At 50.6% G+C, this 16,653-nt stretch overlaps 3 protein-coding genes across 4 annotated transcripts in view; all 3 read right to left on the bottom strand.

The window, feature by feature from the left end:
- The window catches only part of BUD13 (BUD13 homolog), a gene marked incomplete at its 5' end in the record, with an annotated part of 34,231 nt that extends 33,387 nt beyond the window's left edge, over window positions 1–844 (bottom strand). For both annotated transcript variants that reach the window (XM_079708715.1, XM_079708716.1), the window contains one exon: window positions 702–844. In XM_079708715.1, the coding sequence (XP_079564841.1) occupies window positions 702–844 (143 nt within the window). The remainder of the gene's footprint in view (window positions 1–701) is intronic.
- Window positions 845–3,082: 2,238 nt separating this feature from the next.
- Window positions 3,083–12,299, bottom strand: ZPR1 (ZPR1 zinc finger). The gene is made up of 14 exons (XM_079709271.1): window positions 12,096–12,299; window positions 11,751–11,912; window positions 11,221–11,311; window positions 10,772–10,842; window positions 10,082–10,168; window positions 9,803–9,925; window positions 9,390–9,437; window positions 9,165–9,231; window positions 8,677–8,747; window positions 7,926–8,015; window positions 7,346–7,456; window positions 6,585–6,671; window positions 4,520–4,585; window positions 3,083–3,699 (listed from the first exon to the last, which is right to left on the bottom strand). The coding sequence occupies exons 1-14, from the start codon at window positions 12,264–12,266 to the stop codon at window positions 3,565–3,567; spliced, it is 1,380 nt and encodes a 459-aa protein (XP_079565397.1). The 5' UTR covers window positions 12,267–12,299; the 3' UTR covers window positions 3,083–3,564.
- Window positions 12,300–14,629: 2,330 nt separating this feature from the next.
- Window positions 14,630–16,379, bottom strand: APOA5 (apolipoprotein A5; the record flags this gene model as incomplete). Its single annotated transcript, XM_079707677.1, has 3 exons — window positions 14,630–15,581; window positions 16,106–16,217; window positions 16,331–16,379. 3 exons carry the CDS (start codon window positions 16,377–16,379, stop codon window positions 14,630–14,632), a joined length of 1,113 nt encoding a protein of 370 aa, XP_079563803.1.
- Window positions 16,380–16,653: the final 274 nt, after the last annotated feature.

The raw sequence follows: 16,653 nt of genomic DNA, 5'->3' as shown, positions 1-16,653 counted from the left end.
ACTATGACTTCATCTTAACTAATTACAACAGCAAAGACCCTATTTCTAAACAATGTCACATTCTGAGGTTCTGGGTGGACATGCCTTGGAGGGAAGGGGCACTACTCAACCCAGTACCCTGGGCCACATAAGTTTTCTCGTTTGAAAAGTGGGGGTAACAAAAATATCTACTTCATGGTACTGTTATGAAGCTTAAATAAATTCGTTTAGGTCTAAAGTACTTAGAACGGTGCCTGGCACATGACAAGAACAGTATAAGCGTTAGTTGTTATTGTTAGTAGTAGTAGGAAGAGTAACAGGAAGTGAGCATAGGTCTCCGACTCAGGACCGGAGTCCTTGGCATTGGAGAATCCCCACCGACATGTTCCGGGCCCTTAATATCCACGCACAGAACCTCTGAATTTGCTTCACCACTTTAGTCTCAGGACACAATATTCATTCTCTGCGGACGGAATTCTACAAAGGCGGGAAAAGAGTAATGAAAGTTACAGCCGGGCCTGAATACGTCGAAGATACTGCCCAGGGGCGCGAGGAGCGGTCTGAGAGGACTCTGCGCTCAGGCAGCGCCGGGCGAGCAGTCAAGGGCGCTGGGCCCCTCGGTGCCGCCGGCGAGGAGCCCAGGAAGACCCGGGCCGAGGGCGGAGCTGGGAAGGTGAGAGGCGGCAAGCCGCGCGGACCCCGCCCCGCCAGGGCCAACTCACCCCTTGCCGCCAGCCCCGCCAGTCTTCGGCCGCTTTTTGCGACGCTTGCGGCCGGACTCAGGGCCTCCGTCGACGCCGGCATCTGCCCCAGACAAGTAACGCTTCAGGTATTCAGCCTTGGAGAGCGGCGGAGCTGCCGCCATGGCAGCGGCGAAGGCGGGGAGACGGATCGACGCTGCGGACAAAATTCTTGAACGCGAAACGGACAGCGCGGATTCTGGGAGGCGGGGCCAGGACCGGACGTGACGGAGGGTGTTTGGAATCGCCAGGGTGTTTCTTGTGAGCTTTTGTGGGCTTACGAGTGACACGCGCACCCTCTGACGGGGCAATTGTGTTTCTTATCTTTGTCCATTCTGTCATTCAACAGACCGTGCAGCAAGCGCTGTTGTAGCCGCGAGGCTACAGCCACGACCCCAACAAGATCTCTGCCCCCAGCAGCTTCAGAAGCACCGGAGAGCAGAAGTTAGGAACGTGGGCTCTGGAGCTGCAGTGCATCTAAGTTTGAGTTCTGCTTCCATAACTTCCTAACTGTACGACCTTGGGCAACGTACTTAACAAAATGGGGATAATAATGACACCGAACCCAATGGTTGCAAGGACTAGGATAATACTACTGTGTAAAGTGCTTTGAACAGCATCTGGCATAGTGTGTCAGTTATTTTTATTAGTATGTTTAGGTGGAGAAAAATCTGCTTTAATAGGCTTTCAAGAACTATGCAACAGAGGAAGTCAGGAATTCCAAACCCAATATAATTACTATGAAAAATATGGAGTTTTCTAACCTATGTATCTTACCCACATTTTATATTGGCTGCCCCTAGCTATCTCTTGCGTATATTTCCAATGAAAATGACCTGGATCTATTTTCAGCATGGCAAGAGAGAAGCTAGAGAGATTGAATTTTTTTTTTATTTTTGTCATTCAGTCTTTTATTTTTTAAAACTCAGGTAATTTATTTTTTGGCCAGGTGGCATGCGGGATTTAGTTCACTGACCAGAGATGGAACCCGTGCCCCTGCAGTGGAAGCGGAGTCTTAACCACTGGACCGCCAGGGAAGTCCCTAGAGAGACTGAATTCTAATACTCAAGTTTAGGGAGAAGACTTTTCTTCTTGTGGGCATTAAGAGCTTTACTTGAATTATCTCATTTAACCCTCACATTTCTCAGATGCTTTTATTATCCTTACCTTACAGATGAGAAAACTAAAGCTTGGAGAGGTTAAGTTGCCCAACTTCACACAGCCAGAACATATGACCCTTGGGAGCAGAGGCTAACAAAGTGGGGTGCAAGAGGTAATCCAAATTTCTTGAAAAAGAATTAGATTGCGTATTTTACTTATCTCACCATGTTAAATTTTTGTCACGTTTTAAGGTTTATTAGTCAATAAAGTATTTATACTTTATAAATAAATATGCATATCTTGGAACACATGTTCAGAAAATATATATAACTGAACAGGTTTGGAGGTCACTGCCCTGAAGCGTGAACTTTTAACCACTGGGCTACACTGAGTGGTCACAGCACAGGCCCAGGAAGAAGAGCAGGCTGGGTCTCTCAGGGCCTATGAGAAGGGAGCACTGGACTGATAGGGCTTCACTAGCTGCAGGGCCCCACAGGTCTCCCATCCACAACCCTGCCTTGGCTTCTAGTCCACTTTAGTGTATCTCAAGCTGAACTCCAAAGCCCTGCCTCCACCCTGGTGTCAGCAGACATCGGGAAAGTCTCATATTTCCACTCCAGTGAACATTACCAGTATAGTCCTCTCCACCCCATCACCTCCTGCCCATTTCTGTCTTCAGTTCCACCTCTACCCATTCTACTCAGTACCAAACCTTAGCCTGACAAGACTAAGCTCAGGTCTTAACCCTGCCTCACAGGGCAGTTAAGCAGGATCAGATGCATTCACGACCAGTGGCATGGTCTACGTTTTGCCCTGTCTCTGCAGTTCCATCTAATAAAGCTAATGCCCCCACCTTCCCAGGCACTACCCAGACCCCTTCCCTGCTTGACATTCCTCCATAACATGGTGACTAATCTGACACTGTTCTACTTGTTGGTTTCTTGTCAACCCCCCACCCGCTCTGTTTGCCAATTTTCCCCGCTACACTTGAAGCTCCATGAAAGCAGAGCTTTATTTTGTTCAGTTCTATGATGTGCCGGGCACAAAGCAAGCACTCAAACATCTATTGAAGGAATGATTGAAATGCCAGCTCCAGCCCCCAAATTACAGTAGCCACACTGGAGAAAATGTTCTTCAGGAGGTTGAATTCTACCAGCATAACAAACAAGGACAGAGTGCAAAAAATAAAAATAAAAATAAAATAATAATAAATAATAATAATAATTTAAAAAAAACAAGGACAGAGTGATTTCAGAGGCCAGTGCTGTTTGAAAGCCACCATTTTAATGAGAACTTCTTCACCTGTCCTAGACTCCCTCCCCTCAGAAGACTCTCTTCCTGTTGAAAGTCAGTATTTTATATACCCAAACCAACTTCCAAACTCCAGACGTAGCTGTCTTCCACCTTCTCCAGCTCTTCAGAGTTCCAACTCGACATGAGAGAGCATTGTGTGGAGGGAGGGTAAAGACTTGATAGGAAAAAAGTGACAATGACATGCCCAATGGTTCATTTCTGGGTTTCTTCCCAGGCCAATTCAAATCCTCCAAAACAAGGTCAAGTAACCCAAGAGGCTTGCACTTCCGTCACAAACTGTTCAGAAAGTGTGCTCAGATCTCCGACTCAGACCAGGTGTCCTCCCCACATGGGCAAGGCCTGGTGGGGAGGCCACTCCAGCCTTTTCCAATAGCAATAAATAACCCCGCGGTCTGAGCAGCGCTGGAGGCTGGCCGGGAACCGCCCACTGCTACCGCTCAGAAGCCAGACCTGTCTCATAGCCCTCCGTCTTCATGTCATTGAGCCCCAGTTCCTCGTTTTGGTCAAATGTGCGCTTATAGTGCTCCACCTTCATCTCAGGATCGTCTTCAGGTGCATACACGTTCTGCAAGGCCAAGGACAGACCATCAGTGCCTGTGCCATCCTGCCACACCCCCTCCCCCAGACAGCTTCCAATTCCCACTTTCCCAAGACCTTAATGAGGTGTTTATTCCTTTTTGTTTTGTTTTGTTTTGGGCCACACGCCATGCGGGATCTTAATTCCCTGACCGGGGATTGAACGTGCACCCCCTGCAGTGGAAGCACAGAGTCCTGACCACTGGACCACCAGGGAAGTCCCTTTATTCTCTTTTTAAGGGCCTCCAACACCCCACAGCTAGGCTCAACTCGTGGGCAGCAACAGAACCCACATGGGCTAGAAGTGCGACTGCAGGGAGAAAAACTTTCTATCTGCACCTTCTTACGAAGAGAGTAGCATAGTCTTAACAGTGGAGAGACCTTAGAACAGTTTTGCCTGACCCATAATAACTGCTCAATAAATGTTAAAGTTACTGTTAATCACCAGAGTATCTCCCTAGTCAGCTTAAAGCCTTTTCCCATCTTGGCCTCTGAACAAGGCACCGTTTCTCCTCAATCCACGGTCAGATTTGCAAAATGAAAACGCCATTGCTGGACTTAGAGCTGGGACTCGAGCTAGACTAGAGGAAGAAGGAACCTGGGAGTCTCCTTTTTCCCCCTCTTGACACACACTTACAGTCCCATACACCTTCCCCCTTCCTCTCTTATGTTCCAATTTCTGCTAAAAGGTTCCTTGATAAAAAGAAGTTCATTTAGAATTAAGTCTCTCAGTTTCTGGAGAAATGATACATATTTAAGGAAGGTCAGAAAAGATATCTCTGTGAAATACCAGGGAAGGTCTACAGTACCTGCAAGTAGCTGTTTCCTGCTGGATCATCCATAACAAAGTGGGCCTTCATGTTACCCTCAAGGATCTAAAGGAGACAGAATACAGCATGAGCATGTAAATCTTACATAGCTGCTGGCAGGAAGGGACTATGTCTGCCACACAGAAACCAACCCGATTTACACTGCAGAATCCCCCAAAGTTTTAAGAATTGGTGAAATGAAGGTACCTCTAGAGGTGGAGTGGAGAGAATCTAAAATAAAGACTGCTGGACAGCTATTTAAGAAGCAATCTGGCATCCCTAATCTCCTCTCCCATTCCAAACAGACCAACGATTGCCCTTCCCCCCACCCCAATAAAAGAGAATTCTGTGGAGAAGTTACCACAGCACACTATGGACAGGGGGACACTCGCCCAGTTGAGGGTAGAGGGAAAGAAATCAAGAACAGAAGTGAATGTACCCTTATTGGAAACAGACATACACACACCCCAGCCCTCTTCCCACACTCAGCTCTCAGAACACTGCCGGCCAAGCCTTCACCCTCAAGACAGGAAACAGAACACCCACTGATGGGAATCTGACCAGCCCAAGAGGAAATACCTAACAACTCTGGCACTGGGAGTTACCTCAACAAAATGGCTAAGCTAAATCCCCCTCCAACGAGCCCAACGTCAACAAGACTCACCCCACTCAGGTGTTTTAGTCCTCTACTTTTAAATAGACAACCAATGATTACCAGACATCTGAGCAAAGCCCCTAACATTGAAAGACAGAAATCAAATGGGAAAAAAAAACTTAAGAGGAAATGGAAACTATGCGAGGAAAATAAAACGTCAAAAAAAAAACCCAACATTAATATTCTCAAAGAGAAGAAAATACTACATCCTTGAAACAACAGGATGCTATTTTTTTTAAAGGAGGAGAAGGTATTGAAAGACCAAAAACCACTTGGAAAATAAAAATGTCGGTGGAAATGAAAAACTCAATTGAAGGGTTGGAAAATTAAGATCATCTCCAAGAGTAGAGCAAACACAAAGAAACTGAAAACAGGACAAAAAAATAAGTAAATTACAGAAGACCAGACAAGTCAGTCTAACATCCAAAACATAGGGACTTCAGAAAGAGAGAACAGAGGGGAAGCAATAGAATACTTTTTAAAAGCTTCCTAGAACTGAGCCACATGAGTTTCCAGATTCAAAGAACCCACCAAGTGCTTAGCAACAATGGCTGAAAATTGACCCACATACACCAAGTCACATCCTGAAATTTTACATCACAGCGGACACAGAAGTATCACAAGAATAGGTCACAAACAAAAGACAGGGAATCAGAATGCCTTCAAACTTCTCAACAGCCAAACTGGGAAACTGAAAGACATTAGTGGGAAACTGGAAGACCTTAGAAATTCTGATAAAAAATTATTTCCATCCTAGAATTCTATTCCCAGCCATTAATCTAATATAAGAGTAGAATAAGGACTTCCCTGGTGGTGCACTGGATAAGAATCCGCCTGCCAATGCAAGGGACACAGGTTCGAGCCCTGGTCCGGGAAGATCCCACATGCCGCGGAGCAACTAAGCCCGTGTGCCACAACTACTGAGTCTGCACTCTAGAGCCCGTGAACCACAACTACTGAGCCCACGTGCCACAACTACTGAAGCCCGTGCGCCTGGACCCCATGTTCCACAAGAGAAGCCACCACAATGAGAAGCCCGCGCACCACAAGGAAGAGTAGCCCCCGCTCGCCGCAGCTAGAGAAAGCCCGTGTGCGGCAACGAAGCCTCAGTGCAGCCAAAATTAAAATATTAATTAATTAATTAATTTTTTTAAGTGGAATAAAAAAATTTTCAGACATGCAAAGTCCCAGAAATTTTACTTCCCATGCATTTTCTTAAGAAGCTACTGGAGAATATGCTCCAACAAAAAAAAGGGAGAAAACCAAGAAAGGAGGTGGCATGGGATATCAGAAACCAAGAGAATCCCCAACATGTCGGTTAGATGTTTACATGTGGCAAGAAAGGGTATGCAGCTTCTTGTTCACTGGAGCCCCAGGACCACAAGCACTGACCGGCCAGAGTCCTCTCACCTGGTCCAACTTCTGGCTAAACTCCTGCAGTTTCTCTGTCTGGCCAGGACTGGAACTGTCGCCCAGTGTGAAAGGGTTCTTGGTCACCTGCAATAAATGGCATCCAAATTGCTAGAATACTGGCTCCATGTTTGATAGGCTTAACCATAAACCTGGTGCGGGGTGACAGGGGTGCCTGTCAGGGAAGCTTGGTCTCCATTTATGGCGCACCGCCTTTCTGACCTAGGCGGCCACCCCTAAAACCGTGTGAATTAATCTGCCAAGATGATAACGGGCAACGTGAAACAAAAACTATAGAAATGTTCTTAAATATGATCTCTAGTCCTCATTGGAAGAAGTGCAAAATAAAGTATAATTTACAAAGACAAAATGCCCGACGACTGATTATCAGTTAAGCAAAATGATTCATTAAGAGGATAAACATATGGGTTAAGTCAATACACACATATATATGTATGTATGTTCGGGACTTTTTTAGGTGCTGGAAGGACCCTCATGACCCCATTTTACAGTGAAATAAATGACTTATCCAAAACCGCAAAATATCTACATCAGCCCAGAATTAGGCCTGAGAATTTCCATTCTGAATTTCCAACAAACTTATCATCACAATCCAAAATAATATTTAAGCCTCTCAAATCAGCTTTAAAGCAAAGAAACCTCAGTTATCAGCTCCAAAAACTGGGACCTTTGCAGCCTTCTAGCCCTCTCCCCACAGCTGCACTGCGGAAGATGCCATGCGCTATACTCAGGGGACTCACCAGTTCCCGGATGTCTTTCAGTATCCCCTCCAGTGTGGTGAACTTGCCCCCGAGGATAGCCATTCCCAGTTCAAATTCCAGCTCTGGGATTTCCATACTACATGTCTCGGACTGTGAGATGAAAGATCAAATTAGGCTTTAAATCAGGAGCTGCTAGAGAAAGCTAACCAGAGTCCTCCTGCCAAATTAGTACCACCAGTGATAATCTGGGGACAAAGTCAGCTGTCCCAGTTTTCTCTGAATCTCCAATTAAAGCTAGACTCACTCCTGGAACCAACCTTAAAAGGGGTCACTCTTGAGTCATGGCTCCAAGCTGGCAGGCATCCTGTCATTAGAGATCAGAAACAAGGGCCCTCACAGACACTAGAGGCAAAAGGCTGCCAAGTCATCAGAAAGAGCTTAGGGGTCGCCTTCTGAATCTGCACTTCCTACCATGGATTAACTCTGCTCAGGGATCCTCAAACCCAAGGAAGTAAGGAGGTACCTCACAACGCCAGGACATGGTTGAGAAAAGACAAATTCCCCCTCGACAGAGACAGCCATGTGCAGAGGAGAGTCACTTCCCCAAGCAGGTTGTTACCTTGAGCAGGTCTCTAGTCATATCTGAGGGATCAGTGATGTAGAAGGTGATCCTGGTGCCCAAGGGCTCTACTGCTCCTCCAGATTTCACCTGCAACAGACAGCAGTGCCAGGAGCAGCAGCAGAGGAGACACCCCTCCTCACCTGGTGCGGGGAGACCCGGGCGGGCTGGGGGAGTAGGCTCGGACCTCCAATCAGGCCCACTAATGGCTACCAAGGACAGTGCCTTCTTAACCAACAGTGGCAGCAGTCACCCAAACCAAAATCACTGAAAGCTGGCCAGGAGGAGAGTGCCCAGCACCGGCAGCCTGCCAGAGATGTACCCCAGGTTGCCAAGAAACTGAATTCACGGTTAAAAAAATGACTCTTGGGGCTGAAAGGGACTTCCAACTGCAACTAGTGTGTAGATTCCCTTTATAATTTTCTGGTTTAAGAATTGAAACAGCTTATGCTTGAATACACTCAGGGAAAGGGAATTTACAACCCTCCAAGGCAGCCCACTCTATATTCAGATAGACCTAGAACGTTTTTTATTATTGAGTAAAATCTGCCTCCCTGCTCTTCCATCCCTCTGAGCTGTAGGTCAAAAAGTGGGTCTCTCTCTTCCATATAACCAACTTTGAATGTCTTCAACAAGTTATGCTATCTCTAACTTTTCTTCTCTAAGCTAATTTCTAGTTCAAGAGCTCCTGATCCTAAGCAGCTTCAGAAAGGATGAAAGCTACTCTTCCCAAACCAGGAAGCCCACCCACCTCATTGGTCCGATGGCCGCAGTTCTCGCAGTTGGTAGCCATGATGATAACCTCCTTAAAGTGGGGAATTTCTGGAAGATGGAATTAAGGAAATCTGCTTCCAGGACAGTAAGACCACCCTCTGGGGAAGAACAAATCCGAACCCCACAAACACACAGTTGCTGGTCCCAGGACTGCAGGAAACAGATCACAAGAAGCAGCCTAACTCAGACAGCCCCCCAGAAGAGGGCAAGGTCACCACCCATGGCGATCGCTGTTCATCAGTGTTTGATGACATGGCTCAGGCCACACGCAGGAGCCTAGAGACCATGGCCTAATTCTCTCTTTGAACCCAAAAGCCAAGGTGCACAGTCTCATCAAGGGCAACATCCCTCTCATCACTCGGAATAAAGCCTTGTGCTCTCCCTGAAGGGAGTACTCTCCAGCTTGAATATAATCTTCATGCCTGAGTCAGACGAAGAGCAACCCAACTGCCCGACAAAAGATACGAACTAGCTTCATGTTGGTCTGGGCCGGAGCATTGCATTCTGGGCAGTTGGTGTTGAACTGGAGCACCTGGAACACAACAGGGAGACGTAGAGTGAGCCCTCCCAAGCGGGTGAAACCTGCTCAGGCTGAAGACATTCAGCTGGTACACTGGCGGCCGCCCGTGAACAGCGTCAGTCTCAGCCCACCACTCTGCTCCTTCCTCCACAGTTGCCAAAGTGACTCACTTCGTTTCTGAGATCTTCCTCTTCTGGTTTCTCTTCTGGTTCCTCTGCCTAAAGTAGCAGAGATGCAAATCATATGTTGGCACACAGACCTCAGCCTCCCCAACACCCTGCCCCAGAGTGAGAGAAAATGTTCTGGCTTGCTTACGTCAGCTGCCACCTCGTGGGTTTAACAGAGAAGTTGGAAAGAAAAGTCCCAGGTAAGGGAAGAACAGAGCTTAGGATAGGATCACAGCCACTGCTGTCCTGTGTTGTAAAGTTTACCCAAAGTCCTTAAGTGAGCTAGAGGGGAGGCACACACATGCTGAGATAGTGTACACAGGGCAGCAGCAGCAAAATAAGGTCCCACTGACTCCAAGCAATCGGAGTGCAAGATAATTCCAGAGCATTACTTCTGGCTCCTTCAGTGCACTTACCTGGAGCCCCAGCATCTCTTCCTGCTGTAGAGTCCGATTATAGTGTGTGATCACCAGGGCATCATCTTTCCGGGGAGCATGTGGGTTTTCCACAAAGCTGTTCCCTGAGGGATCATCAATGATCTAACAGATGGGTAAAGAGAGAGCAGTTATAACAAGAAATCATGTAAGATCCTCCACCTACCATCAGACCACTGAGGCACCACAGAAAAATCTCAGACTGTCTTAATGGTCTCGCCTACCCTAAATCTAGGGCACCTGGAGTCCCTCAGTACTCACCAGGGTGAAAGGAGAGGCCACTTGCTTTAGCTCCTTCAGTTTGACAATGAACTCACCAATTCTTTCAGCCATGCCTTCTTCATTCGCCTGACAGGAACAAAGAGTAAAAGATCAGCCCTGGTGACAGAACTTATGCCCCCATCACTTCCAACAGAAGTCACCACCTGTCTTAGTGTGACTGGGAACAGAGACTCAGGCTTCACAATAAGAGGTAGCAAATAAGTTTGAAGTTTATGGGTGGTGCCAGGTGAGCCTCATTTTCTCACTCATTCAGCCATTTAGTCCAGGCACTTGTGCCAGGTTATAGATAACAGTAAATAAACCAGAGCCCTCTCATGGGGCTCCACAGCCAGTTAAGAAGACAGGTGACTAAATTTGCAATTATATTATTTTATACATATATATATATATGTATATATGAAACGTCATAATAAACATAAGATACAATGGAACACTCAGGAAGCACAGATAAGCCCAAGAGTATCAGGAAAGGCTCTTCGGAGGTAATGTTGCAGTGTCTGTCTGAGAAAAGGCCTCAATGTAACATCCAGGCAGCTATAACATCACTGTGTGCTTCCCTGCAAAGTTCTCCAACATTCAATCAGAGACAGTTCAGCCACGTGGGAAGGTGAACAAGTGTACATAAATAATTTTTCCTTGAGCTGCTGCCATCAGAAAACCCCAGCTCACCCTTCGTGTGGGCTGATCCTGCTCCAGGCCAGAGACAGCACGGCTGATCAATCCTTCAACAGTAGTCAGAGCTGGTGAGTAAGAACAAAAGACTAGTCAGTCTTCACTTTGCTATCAAGTGCCTGTATGCCCCTGGGCAGTTCACTTGAACTCTCTGGGCCTTGATTTCACCTGTAAAATAAGGAGGCAGGGAAGAAGGTTCCATTCACCTCCAATTCATTCTGGTTTTTCTGTAAGATGTTGTGGAAAAACCCGTACGAAGCTTTTGGCCAACCCAATACTATCTTAAGCTGCTTTACCTAAGCTTTCTGCTTATGTTAAACCAATGAAGATCACAATGATGTGGCCAAACCCACACATAAGCCACTAGACCTGGCACCAGGTGTTTTGCAAGAAAGTAAGATTTGAGCTAGGCATGAACCGTGCAAACACTCTGACCTTAAACTTACCTCCTTTCTGGCTGAAGGCAGGAATTTCAAAATCCAGCTCTGGGATCCTTGTGGTGGCAGAGTCAGTCTTCACTACTTCTCTGTTCATGTCCTGGGCAGAAAGAAAAACCTTCAGTCCACAGAGGTCTCAACAATACAGGTTCTTCGCAGGAAATAACAGAGTGCCCCACCACCACCACCACCATCAGAGGCCCCAGCCCAGCTGTCTCTTCCTCTCTCCACTAGGGGGAGTCCGGACTACTCCTGCGGAATAGTACTTTGATGTGAAAACCAGCTACCCAAACAATGAGAGTCCTATTCATAACAACTACTGCTCATTTGTTACTTTTTGACAAAGTTTCCAAAGCGCTTTCACAAGTCTTACCTCACCGGAGAAGATGACAGCACCTACGCCATTTTACAAAGGAGGAAACTGAGGCTTGAACACTTAAGTGGATTTATTTGAGGTCCGACCACGTGGACCAGAGCTCTGACTCCAGTCCCCAAGCTTTCTCTAGGACACTAGGGTAACTGTTCTGGGCTCTTCTCACCTCCTGGGCCCTGACGGTCAAAGTATAGCGCACTCCCTGGTCCTGTATCCTGCCTGCCGACTGGATCTCCGTGTTGTTCCAGCCACAGTGCTCGCAGGAAAAGGAGCTCACGATTATTTCTCTAAAGAAGGGGATCTCGGTGAGCAGGAGGCGCGTCATGCCCTAGGGAAGCAGAAGACGGTTAGGGAAAGAACCAATGAAACCGCCATTCCCCATCTGCTGACCCCCCCGGGCGTGCCTCTCCTCCGGGTCCCCAAATGGACCAGCCTGGCCAGGTCGCCGACCCCCGCTCCTCCCCTCCTCAGCCCAACCCTCCAGCCGCCCGCGGCCGCGCCCCCGCCTCACATTGCGGTAGCAGTTCATGCACAGCGACTCGATCTCGGTAGGCTGCTGCTCCTCATCATCAGCGCTAATAGGCCGGAACAAGTGCCCCGTCCCGGGCTGTCGGGCCTGGACGGGCGAGGGGGCGGCAGCAGCCCCCGGGAGCCCGGGATCCACTGCCCCACTGGCCAACATCACCACGCGCTGCTCAGGCCCCAACTTCGGTCTTCTGCGCCTCTCTTGGCCCCACCCCTTCCTCCGGCACTTCCGCCAGCTACCGCCCCGCCCATCCTTAAAGAGGCCGAGGACTCTCCTCGGGGAACAGTACCTGACACGGTTTCCCGGTTGCCGGGATTATTCGGTCCAGACTTCCAAAGCCAGCCGGATCCAGGCTTTGCCTCCACCTCAATTCAGGCGTCACTGCCCCCAGGGCGTCCTCCCAGACCCAGGGCAGTTTTTTGCTCCTTTGCAATAGGTCCGCCGTACTGGGTTCTAACTATTAGTCCACAAGTCTAACTACGAGAGGCTTGACGTCAAGGGGCCGGGCCGTCCATCGGTATCCCCGAGGAGGTGCGCTCCTCCCTGGGTTTGCTTGGATCCGCCGTTGGGCCAGATGCTGCCTAGGCTCTAGATCACCCTCCCTTAGTCCCTCGATCTCTCTCCCTTTCTGTTCTTCTCACTCCCTATTTCTGTCCTCATAAACACCTGCCCAAATTCCAGCCTCAAATACACGGCCCTCACTTTTACCCCTATTGGCTCATCCCCACCACATCCAACCCCAGCTGACTCACCCCTCCTGATCTCCTAACCACCACCAACAAAAACACCTCTTTGGGGGGTAAACTTTCCTTTCCAGCATCTCCTCTCCCTGGGCACCTTTCTCCCACTTCTGGTGCTAAATCTAGGGTGTCATGGAAGAGATCCAATCTGCAGGCATGATGAGGCCAGATTCAGATGGGGTCTGTGCTATGAGGGAGTGTGGCAGTGAGGACTCTGTGCAGGGTGGGCTGAGCCGGGAGGAAAGGGTGCTGCCCTGGACGTTCTAAGGGTACTGGACTGGGTGTGTCCACCCTTTCCTCTCTCCTCTTCCCTCCACTTCAGCCACCCCCAATTTCAGACTTCCCAGGGAGCTATGAGGAGCTTGGTTGCCCCCAAGTGAATCTGTACATGGGAAATGGGGGTGGGGGTATGAGTTTGAGGGTCCAAGAAGAGGGTCAGTCTTAAAAAGAGGGACAGTCAAAAAAGAGGCCATTCAAAATCTGGAACAGGGCTTCCCTGGTGGCGCAGTGGTTGAGAGTCCGCCTGCCGATGCAGGGGACACGGGTTCGTGCCCCGGTCCGGGAGGATCCCACATGCCGCAGAGCGGCTGGGCCCGTGAGCCATGGCCGCTGAGCCTGCGTGTCCGGAGCCTGTGCTCCTCAATGGGAGAGGCCACAACAGTGAGAGGCCCGCGTACCACACACACACACACAAAAATCTGGAACAGCCAGGACTAAGAAGACAGGCCACCTCAGGGGCCTATACCTCATGCACACCGTCCTGTGGTAAGCAGGCTGGTGAACAGTGCAGGTGCAGAGGAAGGGTCTCTAACCCAGGCACACCACAGGTGTGACAAACAGCTCAGCCCAGCCAGAGCAACACCCCTCCGATACAACTGGATTAGGAAGAGGTCCATGAGAAAGAGTAGCGAGGGATTGAAGGCGGGTGATGGGATGGATGTGCTTTGGGGATAGTGGTGAGGCCACTGCTTTCAGACATAGTCCAAATGAGAGTCACACCAGGCAAACAAGCTTCCATCATAAGCATCTATTTCATTTGTGTCAGAAATCTAGACTTCCGCCTGCGAGTCGGGAGGGAGGGGCCAGAGATGGGGAGGGCACACAGTAGGCTCCCCAGAGCGTTTAAGTAGCCCTCACAGACTGGAGGGCTCAGTCAGCTGTTTAGATGTAGTGTTATGTAAGGACATCCAGGCTCTGCTCCTGCCCATCACGACCCACACCATTTGTCCCCACCAGCATCAGCCAGCAGGGATATATACACACACACCATCACATGTTCTCGTCATCATATTTTCTGCTCTTTCTCCCTTCTCTTCCCCCAACAGAAGCTGTCATGGTAGCCCTGGGGAGAAAAGAGCTCCTCTCTGTGGACCAGCTCTAGCAGTGGCCACCAGGTGGCCAGAAGTGATCAGAGCCTGGCCCTGGGAAGAAGAGGCACAGGCTTCCAGCACCATGGCAACAGGCTTGCACATAATGACCCTGCACATACAGTGCATCCTTCCCGCCCTCTCCCGCCACCCCAGAATGGAGCAACTCAGGAGGATTCCCAAATGAGCACGGGAAGACGGGTTTGCAAAGCCTGGTGAATGTAATGCATCCGGACGGGGGAATTGCAGGCGGCTGGATGGCCTAGGACAACAGCCCTTTGGGTGACCTCAGCCATCCTGTGCAGGGCCCTCCACCCTCTGATCAACAGGCCACTGTCAAGGACATAGCTATGTTAGAGGCTCAGATCATGGGCTACCCAGACAAGAATCTGGGACGTGGACAAGTAGACCCTCATGGCTCCCCCAGATGGCCAGGACTATGGTCGCGAAGGCTGTAGTTGATGTCTTCCCACAGGTCGTCGAGGCGGGCCTGCAGCTCGCTCCGGGCCTTGCCTCGGTCCCCTTGTAGGAATTCTGGAGAGAAGGTGCTGTGGCCTGGCGGTGGCGGCGCCAGCTGCTGCTGGACCTGCTTGGTCTCTTGGTCAATGGCGCGGGTGAAGGCGGCGATCTGCAGGAAGGTGTCGTGGCGGAAAGCCTGGAGTCGTTGGCGCACCTCCTGAGACAGCACCTGGGGGTCCGGCTGGGCCTCTTCCTCCGCACCGTCAGCACCGGCGCCAACAAAGGCGCTGAGCTCTTCGCGCAGCTGGTCGAGGTTCTGCTGGATGCGCGTGTGCAGGGCCTTGGCCTTGAGCGTGAGCTTGTGCGAGAGCACCTGCACGCAGCGGCTGAGGCGCGCCGGGCTGGCGGCCGCGTGCGGCGCCACGCTGCGGTGCAGCTCCTGCATGTGGTGCCCGATGCCGGTCACCAGGCGCTCCGCGTACGGGTGGAAGAGCGCCTTGACGCGGCCAGTGTGGTGTGCCACGCGGTCCTGCAGCTCCTGCAGCAGGCTCCGTGCCTCTTCCACGCCCCCCAGCAGCTGGGCCTTGGTGCCCTCTCCGACCACGCGCAGCTGCTCCTGCAGCTCCTGCACGCGCAGGGCCACCTGCTCCATCAGCTCCACCGTGTAGGGCTGCAGCTGCCGCCGCAACCCCTCCAGGTTCCAGCCCACGCGCTCGTGCACCTCCGCCATGTAGGGCTCCAGACGCTCCCTCACTTCCTCCAGCTCCTCCTGCAGCTGCTGCCGCATGCCCACCGGGTCGCCTGGGAGCCGGGGAGGCTCCCTCCCCTGCCCGGTCAGAGGACCCAGCTTTTCCAGGAAGTTGTCCATATTGCTGAGGTCTGGCTCAAGTCTGTCTTTCAGGCTCCTGGGGAAGGAGACAGACAATCAGGCCATCAGACTGCTAGCGCCCTCATCTCCTTTGCCCCAAAGACGTCATTCACTGATCCTATGGAGAAACCAAGGAGGCAGGGCGGTGGCCCCAGAGGCGGGTCTCCAGTACTAACCCAAGCCAACCATGACTCCTCCCACAGGAAGCACAAACACATGGCACACGCATATCCAGGTCAACACTTCCCAATTCCTTGTGCACGGAGGCACCCGGACTCTCACATAATCCTTTTGTTCTGGAGGCTACAATGGGGGGTCTTCTCCCCCGCTCCCTGGTCCCACGCCTCAGCGGGCATGGAGGCAGCAGCTAAAGACAGATCAAAGGCGGAGGCTGCCGGCAGAGGTTGCTGAACAGCCCAGGAAGACCAGGATAGACGGCAGAGCTAGCACCGCTCTGTTCTCTTCCCAGGGAGGACCACAGGTTGAGGAATCAGGCAGTGCATCATCCCACCCTCTGGGTGTCTTCTCCCTTTGCCTGCACCCCTTGCCCTAGCCACTCACGCGGGCTCCCGTGCCAGCTTCTGCTGCTGGATCTGCTCCACCCTGCCTTTCTCCCTGCTGCTCTGGCTGAAGTAGTCCCAGAAGTCTTTCCGTGCCTGGCTGGTTGAAAGCACTGTGGAGAGGGAGCGGGTGAACAGGGGCTGGGTCTCCTCCCCCAGGGTGGACGGACCCCTCAGTCCAGCCTCCACCCACACCTCCACAGTGAAGTCAGGGTTGGAGACCCACCTGAGAGGAGGGCCAGAGCCCAGGTCAGAACTGCAGCCACACTTGCCATGATGTTCTCTGAGAAGAAAGGTGAATGGAGGCCTGGTGAGAGTGAAGAAGCAAAGAAGGGACACCTCCCATGGGACTTGCCCCAGGGGACCCTGCCTCAAATCTGTTAACCCTCCCCTGGGTGTAGGGAGCACAGAGCTATCAGGGCTTAAGAGGACTGACCTAGTTGAATGTGGCTGGGGGGGAGAGGGTGTCTTCCTGGGATGAGTTGGGGGGCTCCTTTTTCACCTCATCACATCATATGGAGTTTGTGGAGCTCAAACTGCTTTGTAAAG

Source organism: Hyperoodon ampullatus (assembly GCF_949752795.1).
Source record: "Hyperoodon ampullatus genome assembly, chromosome: 7".
NCBI lineage: Eukaryota > Metazoa > Chordata > Mammalia > Artiodactyla > Ziphiidae > Hyperoodon > Hyperoodon ampullatus.
This window is presented reverse-complemented; position numbering and strand designations above follow the sequence as displayed.